We start from the raw sequence: 14,895 nt of genomic DNA, 5'->3' as shown, positions 1-14,895 counted from the left end.
CTATGTTGGAAACTAAAAAGGGTCTATGTGATATTTGATAATTTGATACCTAGGGCTTGAAATGGAAAATTTAACAAACTGAAATGATCTACAATATACAAATCATAACTGCTTGAAATATCGTGCACCATCCACTTTTTCATATTCATTTTGCCTGGCACTAGAATTTTCAATCACTCGCTGGAGCATAGCTTGGAATAGTGTTAATTTCGTCGGTGATTCTTTAAATGCGAATTTAATCAAGCTTTGAATGCGTAAATTTGAAGAAACTGGGGACACAATGTCAACTGGGTGCAAAAGAACACCGAGGACGAGCTAGAATGCCGGCCTCGTTCGCCAGTCTGTTATGAACGACCCGCTACAGTCACTACGATTGCGTGTAGGTTCTTTAAATTTGTTCTTGTTCTTCAAAGATATGCATTTTTACACTATAAAATTGTAATTGTTTAACAAATGAAGCCCAATGATCCTACTAAACAAGTCGAATTTTGCAGGACGATGAAAAATCATTTTAGGAGTTTCAATAACATATGGTTTACCTATGAATCGAATTTTCGCATCAACAACCACGTGAATAAATAAAATTGCAGATATTGGGCTTCCGACAATTCACTAGAACTGCATCAGTAACCATTAAACTAGCCGAAAGTTATCAATTGGACTGCCAAATCAAAGCGAGGAATTATCGGCCCTTACTTTTTTTGAAAATGACCACGGTCGTTCGTGAGCGCTCAGACAGTTAATTCTGATCGATACTTATTATCAGGACTTTTCTGGCTGCAGAAATGCATTATCAGATTGACTACAACCGCAACATATTTTTCCAACAATATGGAGCCACTCTTCATGTTTCAAATGACCCCCTAGCTGCCCTACGCAAATTATTCCCTGAAAAGAGTAATAAGTCGCCTAGGAGACATCTACTGGCCACCGAGGAGCCCAAATTTAACGCTCGCTAATTTTTCCTATGGGGCAACTTAAAAAGTAAAGTTTACAACCCATTGCTACCCAACCTGGATGTTTTAAAGTAAAGAATCACTGGCGGAATTACGCTATTAAAAAAAAAAACAAAATTCAATATTCAAAATTTTAGTGCCAGGCTAAATGAATGTGAAAAATTGGATGGTGCGCAATACAATTTTTTTTATATATAATAACCAAAAACCTGCTCTTTAATTTAAAAGTAATTATATCAAATTTAAATGAATTCTGAGGTTTTATTTTTAAGTTTCAAAAATGAAAAACAATCTGAAACAGCCTTGTATGTTGGAACGCAAACAATATAATTTTGAAAACAAGCGTTGAGAACTAGATTTAGTATCCAGTGGTCAGGATTAAGACTGATAAAAATATATAAATGCCTTGAGTCTGTTTTTTTATGCTATTTCATGCTTATTTGGCTTTTTATAAAATTCCATATGCATATACATATTATACAAATAACATACTTTACTGTCTTATCTTATTTTTTATCTGTCATATTTTTAAGCAAATATGTTTTGCTGTCAATTGAAATTATTGCACATTATCAAAAGACATTATTACACTAGAATTATAAATAGTGTTTATCTATTTATTTTTTGTTTTTATTAAGAATTCATTAAGAACCTAAGAATTTTCTGCAATTGGATTACTGTAGCGCTAACTTGGTTGTAGATTATATGAAGTCATAGTGATTAGTCTTACATTTCAGACCCAATTTGAGGTACATATTTGATATTCATGAATTACATGAAATTATAGCAATTTTAAACATAAAGATTAAATCCACTCACAGGTAGGTATAGGCCAGGCATGGGGAACCTTTCTATTTCAAAAGGCCACATTCATTTATCTCATTCAACATGAGGCCGCAGTAAAGAAAACTTTGACACCCCCACTATAAACTAAATGTTTTAATTATATCACAATATAAATTGTTAAAAATGCAATTAAAAAAAATATGGAAAAAATGCCTATTTACAAAAATTGCCATCAGTCAAAAGGCCGCACTAGAATAGCCAAAAGGCCGCAGGTTCCCCATGCCTGGTATAGGCTATAAAACTTGTAAAGCTAAAGCCTAAGTAGGGCCATGATAAGCGGTATTGAATAAGCCGTAGCTAGATTTCAAAGTCACTCGAATGTTAGGTATTTAAAAAAAACTAATTAGGAATGCTCTAATCAACTTACTTGGTCACTTGGAAGTTGGGTAGTTAAAAAAAAATCAATTTATGTCAAAGTGTGACATTGTTTGGCTGCTAATAATGTGCACATGCAATAATTGTAACTTTAAAGACAAACATAAAATTATTTGTAAAAGCATTCAAGCGAGTAATGCAATAATTGATGATTTTAACTTTTTGCTTATTATTTTACATTGATTATGAAAACATCACGATCATTTTGTAAAATATACTTACAGTTGAATAAATCTGGACCTTAGTGTATGAAGTGCTAATGTCGATATATGTTTTCCATTTCAAATAATCCTAAAGGGTATCTCAATGCAAATTATGTTAAAAATTATTTTGACATACCCGTGCTTGTATAATTGTACCTTATTCGCTTTGTAATAGTTGAAAATAGACACTTCCAGCGCTAAAAATCTAGGAATTAATAAATATGAATAAATTTTGACGTGGGCACTTCTTTTACTAAGATCTAGAAATATTCTCACAAATCAGTTTGCAATTATGTTTGCAAATCAGCTTGCAATCATGAATTTTGAGAATTTTTTTTATTATATTTTTTCATTGGACATCTGAAGATATCTATTCAATACGGTTTACATCTATAGTAGTACATAATAAGGAAACTGGACATTCTTGCAGTTTACATATTTAATTCAAGGATATTTTTGAAATATACTTTTCCATGTCAAAAATTTGTATTCAATTTAATTGAAGATAATAAGTAAATTCCTTGTGTATTTCTTTTACACCGTACATACAAACCTTCACTAAGCGTATCAAGATATCAATTAGGACTGAAGAATCTCGACTTGTTCTCTACAAACGGTGGCCGCAAGTTTGATTTTTTGTTTTTTTAATTATTGGAATGTTAAGTAACATTAAATAAAATAACTAAATGTTGCTACATGGAATTGTACCAAAAATTGTCAAAAAAACTAGTAATATTCCTACCTATTAATTTTTAGGTTCTTGGAATTTTTTTGGCGAAGCAATAACGGTATTTATTTCATATTTTGAGACATTATTATACATTTCTGGGTATCGACCAAGATTTAGATGACCATGTAGATGTTATTTGGCATTATATGACCATTATTATTTCAATTTAAAATAATAATACAAAATAAAAATAATACCATAATTTAGAAGTTATATTCAAATGATACTTTGAAAAGGTTCTAACTTATTAAAGATTCCTATAATATTTCAAGGTGATGTAATGAGTTGTGTGAGAATGATAAATAGGGAAGTGTTAATGAAGCATGTTAGTTGGCTAAAGAAAATCTGTAATGGTTCACAAACCTCAATTCACGTAATAAAATCAATTACGTTACGAAGGATTTCATTTTCATGCCAGAAAACTCATTTATAGAATTTTTACAAATAATTTCAAGAGTGTTTAATTACATTTATTGGCATGGATGTTTTGTTTTATGTAGTGTTTTTGGCCTTTTATAAAATAATTAGTGGCAACATTTTTAAAATAACATAATGGCATAGGTATATAACGTATTGAACACAAATAGACAAACACAAATAATAAAACTTCAGCTTGCTGTTCATATTTTATTATCATCACTGACAAAATAATGGCAATGTTATAAGCATTTTTTAATGAAAATTATTGATATCATTGAATAAATAAACAGTGTACTTAAAAAATATGTGCAAAAATGCATTATTTTAGATAAATTAAGTACTTTGCTTAATTACTGTTATAACAAAATGAGTTTCTTTATTTTTATTAGTCACAATAATTTAGTCCATCACCTTACCAAATTATGTATTTTCAATGTTAAAATAACTTATTTTCGTTAAATAAAATTACAAATAAGAGCTCATTAAAACCACCAAAATTTATTAAAAATATTAAAGAAAATAAGTTTAAATATAATAATTAATTATGTATGCAAGTTTAATATAAACAAATATTATTTATAAATATTTTGTATAAACTGATTAAATAAAATAATTTTACAAAGCAGAGAATTGGATTAAAAAAAAACATTTCAATACTAAAAAAATAAACTTAAGCACTTTGTACTTTGCATTAATTTAAGACTAGATTGATTTTGTAACATAAGGATATTATAAAAAATTTGCTAAAATAATCTAAAACGATTGTGATCCTATTGTGAGCTTTTCATTTAGATTGTGACTATTAGCAATAAAGTTGCAGTTTAGTGACCAAGGGTAAAGCATTGATTTTACTACTGTCCAGACCTTTTCTATTGTGAACATGAGGCGTAAAAGTATACGCCCTGATGATTTGGATGAAACATGGTCTTAGTTTTTGAAAGTTTTCATGTTTTGATTATACTATAAATATTTTCTATTCATTACTTGTTCACCTTAAATTAGAATTATCTTAATTCTTATCGCCAATATATTACTAAAACTAAATTTAAGTGTTTGGATGCTTTAACTACAGCGGGTTTTAGGATTGCGTAAGTGCAGTTTCTTAGGACTAGCAAATTATTTGATAAAATCATTTGTATTTATTTTTAAAACTATTATAATTCAATATTCATCATCAAACATATCGTAATGCATGCTCGGCTTTCCGAAATCAAGTTTGTCAAGAGCGCATTCACTAATAGTGGAAAGGGGTGCTCTCTTGCTTACCGCATGAGGAGGTTGTGTTGTGTCTCCGGGGACTGCTGAGGAAAATAATTCCGGATTGGAATTGCTCACAGAGTCTCCATCTTCTCCTGTATCTTCGGTTATTTCTCGTTCGGGAGCTAAGAGCTCTGTTGATTCAGTAAGTGGTTCCCAAGCCAGTTCCTGTTCCGTATCTAAAAGATAAAAATACAAAACATACCACATATATTTTATATTTATTTTCATAAATATGAAGTTCATTTCCTATTTTTTGCAAAGTTAAAATGATTTACATATCGCTCACTCCTTTCAAGAACGTCATAAATCAAAAGTAATAAATTTTCAGTTGTGCATGTTTTCGGAATGCCCAGAAAATTTACTACATCCCAGCAAAAGAGGCATATTTTTAACTTAATATTTACCCGCTACAGGGCAGAAAGTGTTGTTTTTGCATTTTGAAGAAAAGGTATTGTTTAATTGTTTTTTTAAATATACTAAATATTTTTCAAATGGAGAAAAAACCTTCAGGTTTTACCTAAAAACATCTGTTGCACAGTAAAAAGTGGCTTGATATTTATTTTGAATATATTATAAGCATTGAATATATACATTGTATTATATTTTTAAACTTTAAAAACGTTCTCCTGAAAAATCAAGTTTTTTGATTTATGACCTTCTTGAAAAGAGTGAGCGATATGTACATCATTTAAACTATCGATATACAAAGTTGCTAAATTTTAACTTGTCTCTTTCATCGATTAAAAGGCATTTATTTAATAATATTGTTGCGGAATTGATTTATATTTTCATTAAATAAACCTCGGCATTCTTTAAAATACAATTTTTAAAATGTTCACTAAAAATACGTAAAAAAAAACCTTGAATATTTTTATAGTATGCAATCATAAACATTCGTCGATACTAAAACATGAAATAGACACAATTTTTTACTAATTACTTTTTGTATGGTAAGTTTTGTAAAAATAACATTTTCGTTTTTCTGTGAATCCCAGAAAAGACATTTTAAAATTTACTGAATGGATAGGTAAAAATTTTTACTTAAAACTAAATAGAAAATGAAAGCATGATTCATAAATATGTATAGAAAAACGCTTATGTACACTTTGTTTCAGGTTTGTACCAAATAATCCAATGATAATTTCATTTAATCTACAAAAAATTTATGACATTTTTCCAAAAGCATTTATAACAATTGTCGTCTTTCATAATTTAATTTCACTTTATATTTTCATAAAGCATCATTAAAAATCACAAATCATCCTTAGAAATCAATTATTCAAATAATTCAGTGTGACCCTGAAACACTGTATGGTATACAATGTGATTGTAAATTAAACTGATCATATTTTTACCTTTGAAACTTATGCGTTTTCCTTGGGGTGAAGATGGTATGGCCCTTTCACTTTCCACGTCTTTATTAGGGTCTGTTGAGTTGATGACAACAGCTGGGACAGTGGGTGTAGATAAGCCATTTGATTCAATGTTAGGATTAATAATTGTAACAGCACCATTTGTTTTAACTCCCGTGGACGGCTTGACACCATTTTGTACCATTATAGTAACAACTTTCTTAGGCGTTGCATTACTTTCCTCCTCGGGTGACACCTGTCCAGAAGTTTTTAAATTAGTAACTATGAAATTAAATCAGAGCTGTCCAAACTACATATGATCCCAGGCCCATCCAAGCAATTAAATAGATTGAAGAGCCATACAAATAAATACTTTAATTTTTAAAAGAAAAAAATAATCATACAGGGTTGTCATTGTTATAATATAACTGATTAATTAAAATAAATATTTTATTCATATATTTGGGATGCCATAAAAATAAAATAATGTTCTACAAAACTAATTTTGTAAAAGGAAAATGTTAATATTTGCAATAGATCGAAAGGACGTCGCAGGCCACTTATAAGCCACAATATAAGCCATGATTTGGACAGTTCTGAACTAGATACATTTATCCACTTTTTTTTAAAACTTGTATTTTAATATGAATGTATTGTTATAGAATAATAATAATATAAAAATATGGGTGGATAAAAATATAAAAATATTTTTATCCACCCCCACAGTGTAGTGGTGAGCACATTTCGCTACCATGCTGGAGGTCCTGGGTTCCACTCCCAGTAATAGTGTTTTTTTTTGCTTTGATATTTATTTAATACATATTACTCTTTACTGGTACTTGATGCGCAGGACTGTTTACCTTGCCTTCATATAATAAATGGTCAAATAAACATTGCATTAATTTCTTATACACCATTGGATGCAGATAAGGGCAGGTAGCAGTTATTTTCCCTAATAAATAAATAGACTAATGAATTAATATTAATTAACTAAAAAAAAATCTTACCGCTTTATATGTATGAGATCGTAAACCCAACCCAGGTGATTCATGAAACTTTGTTGCCTGTTCTTTACTCCAAATAATACTTTCATCTGTTTCTCTTTCAATACGTTTTTTATGTTGCTTATTATTCCTCCAAACCTGTAATAATTTGGTTCCATGATGTAATACTTGGATACCTCTCTTATAAATCATAATTTCAATTAAAATTTGGTAAATACCTCATAGGAACAGCATATCACTACAATAACAAAGATTGTTGCGAGAATTATGAAAACAATGTTGGTACTTTCTTCCTCTGTTGATGCATCAGAGTAAAGAGATTTATAAGAAATTCGCGCTGGAGGATCTTCAACCCATGTTTTATCCGTTCCCTAAAAATAACCAGTCAATACTATTTTATTTACCATGTGTCATAAATATAACAGCTTTTTCTTTTATTGCATTTGTGATAATTTGTACAAACCAGGCTGCCATTGTGAATATCTGGGTATGCATTGAGTAGCTGCGAATCGGGTGAATCAAACCGAGCTGAGCATTGCGCACTTCGAACTCCATGAGAGTTAGTGACGTTGACCTTTTCCGCACCACTTTTTGTGAATAACATGTACTCTTCCAGTGGTTTCATTGTATATGAATTTACAGATAAATAAATATCTAAAAGAGAAAATGTAATTAACAAAAATTAAGAAAAGCACGCCTCCGCATGTTATTTAAATAACCAATTATAGTGAGTAAAAAATAAAATATATTAAAAAAAAACTATTTCACTTACTAGATAGACAGCCACTGTAGCCTTTGTAAATGGCAAACCGAGGATCCGTTGTATTGAGACCTCCTATTTGAACTTCATTTGAACCCAGTTCCGTGGAGGATATTAGACCCTGAATAGTGACTGAAACAAGTTGAACTTTTTCCCTGTCTATTCTTAGTGAAGCGTCTGATCCATTGCGCGTATAGTATAAAGAATGACGGGCACCTAAATAAAAGAAATTAAAAGTATATTAATCGGTTGTTGGAAAGGTCATAAGTGTGTAGTGAGGTTGATTTATTCGGATGTACATATTGAAAATGTTCTTCAAGGATCAGAATTTGGTACATTATTATGCTTACTTGAACTTTCCTGGTTATCAAATACCGAAGATATTGTTATTATTCAAAGAGAAAATTATCATTTTTCAATAAACTTCAAATACTTTTTATGTCTTTTTATTAAATGGTATTCTTAATGCCATATTACGGCACTAAAGCCAAAATAAATTTAAATGATCAACTTGCCATTTAGGAAATTACGTCCTTTTATTTCAGCACCATAAGTTGAACCTTCTCTGTCTTCTTCGAATTTTAAATGGCCGTCTGGAGTAATAGCAATCAAAAGATAATAACTGCGCCTAAAAGAGATTTTAAGATTTTATTTATTACATCCAAAGTATTGAAGGAACAAAAATATCTAGCAATCATTGTTAATTCTTAAGTTTATTTTGACTAGTTTTAAAACTATTTTATTAAGGAAAAAGTAACACTTACTGATTTTCTGTTTGCAACAGCAAAAGAACTGTATTCTTTTGCCTTAGATCATTGCTAGAAAAGGCGAGCTGCACTTTGACCTGTGGATGTAATAATAGCAGTTAATTATTGTCATGCCCATGTATATTTTTTTAAACCTCTTAATTCATATGTTATTATTTGATAAAAGAAGAGCAATATTTTGAAATATATTCATATTTTTGGGTGATTTTAGTATTCATTTTACTCAATTTGAACGAAGAAAAACCAGACCTTTTCCACCGGTCCCTCAAGCAGAAATTTTCTTTGCAGTACACTCTCCCCACTAAAGTCAGCTCCTTTTTCTTCCATACAGTTGTCTCCGAAGTAACTGGTATGCTCACAGTCACAGGAACTCTCCTGACGACTAAAGTCCTCTGTACAGATTCCGCCATTCTTACACGGCTCCAGGTCACACCTCATGTTGCAGTGGGGCAGTACTCCAGTAAGATCTGAAATATAATGCGGAATATGTTATTCAATATGGAAGGCTATAGTAAAACGACAAATAAAACACTGAAACACTGATCCGAAATTTGTCATCGTACCCTTGTATTAGAGTTGTCCCCAGATACATATTGTGTTTTCTAAAGTTATTCTGTAGTTTGTTTTTAGACAAAGCTAGAAAGCATTATATTTTTCTATTTACAATACATTTTAAAATAGGATGATACTTGATACATCCATTTAATTTCGTTTGCCAATTGTTGAAATTTGACCCCTGTTGGTAGTTATATCCTAAATATTGATTATTACTATCTTAACACTTTGACTGACTTGTTACTACTTCCGTCATGCCATTTGGCTGCATGGAAAGGGAGAGAGAATGGAGAGCCACACTCATCTGTCTTAGAGTACTCTCCTAGCTTCCTTTACATCTAGTCATAATGTCCTCCAGTTATGTAAACTTTTGAGACAACTGGATTTTAGGTTCCGATTCACTTCTAATTCTGTTATGTGACAACCCACCAAGAACAGTCATATTAATGCCATCCAAGACTTAAAGGGTTAATGATAAATAAAGAAATTTGCACTTATTTTATAATTGTTTTAAAACCCAAAAAAATATGATACAAAATCTCTCAATTAATGGCTTTAAAAAAATGTATGTTTAAAGTGGCTCTTTTGTTTAAACTTTTTATAATACAAAAAATATTATTACAACAGTGGAATGCAATCATTACCAGTATAGTTTTCACATTTTGACTAACACTTTCCATAGTTTCATGTCATCAGCTTCAGTAAGCTTTAAAAGAAAAAAATATTCTTATAAATGGAAATTCTGATTAATTATTACTTAAACTAACTCATAATTAATTACATTTAGGATTTTTTACGGAGTGTGTGGAAATTTTTGGTAAGGGAATGTAATTAATGATAAGTATTTTAATGTTTTAGAACTTAATAAACCCTGATGATGACAAGGTTCTTGTCGAAACCGGTAGGTTAAAGTGTACTAATAATAAAGAAGTGGTTAAAACAAAGTTGTTTAATTTTATAAAGTTTATAAAATGTGCCACAAAGTATGTGCGGAAAACATTCAAGAAATTATTGCTTACCTTGATCTATATTTTGCTGGGCTTTCAGTGGTAGATCTACAACGTGGCTGCCTATTTTGAGCCCCCTGATGCATCCCACATACCCCCTCACTCCCTCCGTTCCTCCTGGAACCGGGTGGACAGAGTGAGGATCTATCCCTCCTAGATTTAGCATGAAGTAGTCGGTTGGAGGAGCTGGCGGTCGCTGGGGGCGGAGAACCTCTAAAAAATATAATATCTTTTTATGTCACGGATAGCACTGCATTTATTCTGTACATTGCAATGATAAATAATTACTTTTTCTATGACACAGCAGTTTAAGTACCGTAGAATGGGGGTACTTGAACTTTAATGAGTTACTTGAGCCCAGTACAAAAAAATAATTTGATCATGGTATCGATCGAAGTATCCTGACAATAAGTGTCACCTGTCAGGGATACAATGAATCATGTCAATACTTTCATTATTGCAGACCAAATACAGATTTAAATCCTTTTTTTTTACTGGGCTCAAGTAACACATCAAAGTTCAAGTAGCCCCATTCTATGGTACTCTGTATTTTATACTGCTGTAATGTAAATATAGAAAGAGTAAATGTTTCAGTTTTAAATAAATAATACAGTATGCAGGTACTTTGGGATAGGTTAGTTTCAATAACGATGAACGTCCAATAACATTAAGTAGAAGATATAATAAAATATATTTTTATGCAAAATAATTATAAACAATATGATATTTTACATAAATATAAATATATTATGCGACTTTCATTAAAAAATATACATATGTATTAAAAAAATGCTAGTTGTCATCTGATTTTTATTATAGTTTGTTATAAACAGTTTCTGTTTAAAAAAATTGTCATATTTGTAATACATTTTTCTCTAAATTGGAAAGCCTTTTTTAAAAACGCAATTCGAAGTTATATTTTTTTTTAGAGAAATCAATAAGGTACATATTTTTATTTTATTTTATAATATTATGTAGCTGTAAACTAAATATGGCTGGCTAAGTATTGTCAGAATAAAATTATTATCATTATAGATATCTACATGATAGTAAATGCCTAGACTTCCAGGTCTGTGTTAACCCCTTACTGCATGATTTTTTTAAAACTTGTAAAAAAAATATATGATGTGTAAATTATGAAAAAAAAAGACACGTATTTTTTTATTTTACAAAAAAATTATTTTTACCCATTTAAAATACAAAAAATTATTTTGGTCCAAATCTGGCACGCCATGCAGTTGTAGTAAAAAAAATACTAGAGTACATGACATGGCTTGGAATCGAAAACCACTATTCTTCATGGAAATTTGTATGGCAATTCCTGTCTTTATTCAGACATAAGTTTGTTTTGCATTTTTTGCAGATGACAAAGAAAGAATCAGCCTAAAAAATTTGGCCGATTAGGAGATTTTGACCCTCTTTACTTTCGTAAAGAGGGTCAAAATCTGGAGAATCTGGAGTTGCCATTACAGAGTTGTCGGCAAAATGCAGACATTTTTTTTATTTCCTCCCACCTATTGCACGTCATGGTTTCGGAAATTAATGGGTTACCTAGATCAGGATTCTAATAATGGCGTATAGAGGGTAACTGTACTATAGACATCATCATATTCCAATGAATTGTTCTATATCATTTTTCGACATTAAGATTGAAATGTCTGGTCTTTGGTTTGTCGAGTACAACCGTGATTCCAAAACTATCATTCCAAGATGTCGTCTTCAAAAAAATATTTAAAAAATTGAAAAGGAGAATCTATATCGTCAAAGTCATTTGGAAACTCTAGATCTTCCAAAAATGCAATATCATCTGGTGATTGACACATATTTCGACTTCCCCACACAAACTTCTTGGTAGCAGAAGTTGAAGGAGCTTCTTGGACTTCGTTTTCTTCATCAGAACTGCTCTCATCGCTTTCTAGAATAATTACATTTTTGGGAGTACTCATTTGGGGGTAATCCTCATTATCTGACACATCATCCTCGCTGTCAAAACCGTTCTTTGGTATTTCTCTTGCATATTTTGTAGTGTTGTAGAAATTACGAGCGTCCATATTTAAAAAATAATTAAAATCGATAAAAATACACTTTACTTGATTATTGGCATTATATAACTTATTTGACCGTATGTGCAATTTTTTTTGACTAGCTGCATGATGGACCATATATGGACCAAAAACATTTTACACAATATTATCCATAATTTTATATAAAAGTGATCATTTTATTACTTAGCTGATGAAAATAATATTACACCAGTGTATTATAATTTTTATAGCGCTTTACAAACAAAAAACTTTAAAAAAAAACACTTTTGAATATCACGTTTGTGCAGAAAATCATAAACCGACAGTTGGAAACAGTCGAACGCACATCTAGTACAATCAGATACATCTAGCAAGAAGTTTGACAACTAGTAATGCGGATCATAGATAAAACTTAAGTATTATTGCCGGAAACAATAAATATTTTATTATTTTGTTGTTTTTTAAGGCGAAAGATTATTTTGGATCATATATGAACCAGTATGCGGTAAGGGGTTAAGATATCTGTACTATTTTGATAATAATATCATGAGAATTAGATTCAATTTATGTAAAAAAGATTGACAAAATAAGTAGTTTACCGGCTTCCGGATTGATCCATGGCTTGTTTGAGTATTCAGTCAGCAAAATCGAAGATTTGTTAATTGTAGTGCTTGTATCATTAACATGTAAAGTTGTCTCATTTTCATTGCGTACAATCGCAAGTTGAATACTATCACCTCTGTTCAATCCTTCATAGTGCACTGTAACATTGACTATTTCATTCCCTTGATTGAACATGTAGACCACTTTGTTTCCTTGCGTTATGTAGAGATGGAAGAAGTTGTTTAAATGGTCATTGGCGTACAAAACCAGTGCATCAGTATCGTAAGTTCTTAAGTTTATCAAAAGATTTTCGTGCATTATTTTCTTTAACCGATTCTTTTCATCGGCGGTTGTATTTGCCGTCAGGTAATTTTTCCTCAAATATGACTCCGGAGTGAGAAATGTTAAAGCCTTGCTATTGATATCTGAAACAAAACCCCACTTTTTTAATAATCCTTTTAAAAAATTAAGAGAGTCATCAAACAAAATTCATCCATTTTATCACTTGAAAAAAAAATAACTGCCCGGTTTAGGTTAGGTTAGGTTACTTGGATCTTCTGATATCCATCATTCATCATCTGGGCATCATCAAAGGAAAATAGTTACTATTTTTGTGGTAGATATTGTATTGCATTAGGGATGGAAAAAATGTTAGACTACTTGGGAATTTTGCGAGATGAGAGGAACACAAGTAATACATATTATCTTACAAGACAAAACAAAAGGTAAACACAGCACATAAAGAAAATTTATGTCAGAGCTTAAGAACTTGAAAGTGGCTCTATTGTAGTTCTAAGTTGCTATTTAGAGCGACTGAAGATAAACTAAATATTGACATAATGATTGCTAACTGTCAGCATGGAGTGGCATAATAAGAAGAATAAAATAAATTTTTACCTATTTCGCAGTAAGTGCCATAATGCGCCCACGGATTTAGGCAAATACATTGGAATGTGGACCATAATTCTTTACAAGTGGCTTTATTTTGGCAAGGATTAGGCACACATGATGGTTTGCAGTCTTTTATGATTTCAGATAGGTGGACAGACATGTAACTATATATATCGAGTATCTCTCCATTAACTACAAGACCTCGGAAACACCCAATTAGTCCTTGTTTTACTGCAGATTTTTTCAATAGATCACTATAAATAGAAAGATAAGGACAGGTTAGTTTGATTTAATAAATACACTTTTAAAATACAGAAAAATATCAATAAACTTATACCCAGTAGCTCCTCCAATAAACATTGAGCCTTCAAATGGACCAAATTCTTCTTCTAGCAGTAAGTCGACCATCTGATATTCTGTGTTGATCATAAATCTCACATGGTAGAAGTTGTAATCGATCCATATTTTATGCCACTCTCCACCGTTAAGTTTTCTCTTTGAGTTTATCACTATTCCCCTCGAAGTTCCAGTATTTAAAGTAAAATTAAATGTCAGTTGGTAGTCTGCAAAAAAGGAAATAAGATTCATTATAGTAAAAGGTATGGTGTAATTCGCCTTCTTTCATAGTTATAGTATCATAATTTATAAAGAGAAAAATAACTTACCACTGATTAAAGCCACCATGAAGGAAGGATAATTAGGCCTGATTGGTGGTTGGAAAAGTAAAATGGCACTGGTCCCTGTTGTTCTAAAACTGAAGGCTATATCTCCTTTTCGCCAACCCGGAACTTCAATATAAGATTGAGATGTCGTAAATGTTACAACATATTGTTGAGTGTCTAAAAATAACAAAAATATAATCAAAACATAGTGTAAGGATAAAATAAATTAAATTATCTTATTATAAAATATCTTCCTTACTAGTTTCAACACACTCAAGAGGGCCTAGTGTTATACGACCCTGGGCATTTTCATCTAAATCTTTTTGTTGCAAAAATACCATTTCAGTGATACCCAAACTGTGAGGTTGAATGTAATATCCCTCATCAGAATGCCATTTGTTTTCACTTATATCACAGTTACAAGACATCGATGGATCAACGCAGGTTCTATTAACTCCACAAGGGCATGATCCTCTAAAA

General features: G+C 30.9%; 1 protein-coding gene across 2 annotated transcripts in view; it reads right to left on the bottom strand.

Moving 5' to 3' along the window:
• The window catches only part of axo (axotactin), a 51,464-nt gene that overhangs the window by 1,815 nt on the left and 34,754 nt on the right, over positions 1-14,895 (bottom strand). For both annotated transcript variants that reach the window (XM_088263051.1, XM_088263062.1), the window contains exons 15-29: positions 14,675-14,889; positions 14,419-14,592; positions 14,091-14,316; positions 13,760-14,007; positions 12,859-13,287; positions 10,248-10,448; positions 8,923-9,140; positions 8,671-8,750; positions 8,422-8,534; positions 7,919-8,122; positions 7,610-7,800; positions 7,365-7,517; positions 7,150-7,284; positions 6,146-6,398; positions 4,797-4,966 (exon numbers count right to left, since the gene is read on the bottom strand). In XM_088263051.1, coding sequence (XP_088119177.1) covers positions 4,797-4,966; positions 6,146-6,398; positions 7,150-7,284; positions 7,365-7,517; positions 7,610-7,800; positions 7,919-8,122; positions 8,422-8,534; positions 8,671-8,750; positions 8,923-9,140; positions 10,248-10,448; positions 12,859-13,287; positions 13,760-14,007; positions 14,091-14,316; positions 14,419-14,592; positions 14,675-14,889 — 3,010 coding nt within the window. The remainder of the gene's footprint in view (positions 1-4,796; positions 4,967-6,145; positions 6,399-7,149; positions 7,285-7,364; positions 7,518-7,609; positions 7,801-7,918; positions 8,123-8,421; positions 8,535-8,670; positions 8,751-8,922; positions 9,141-10,247; positions 10,449-12,858; positions 13,288-13,759; positions 14,008-14,090; positions 14,317-14,418; positions 14,593-14,674; positions 14,890-14,895) is intronic.

The sequence above is a fragment of the Brachycentrus maculatus genome, unplaced genomic scaffold (assembly GCF_059751285.1).
Source record: "Brachycentrus maculatus isolate JH-2025_06_01 unplaced genomic scaffold, ASM5975128v1 h1tg000012l, whole genome shotgun sequence".
NCBI lineage: Eukaryota > Metazoa > Arthropoda > Insecta > Trichoptera > Brachycentridae > Brachycentrus > Brachycentrus maculatus.
This window is presented reverse-complemented; position numbering and strand designations above follow the sequence as displayed.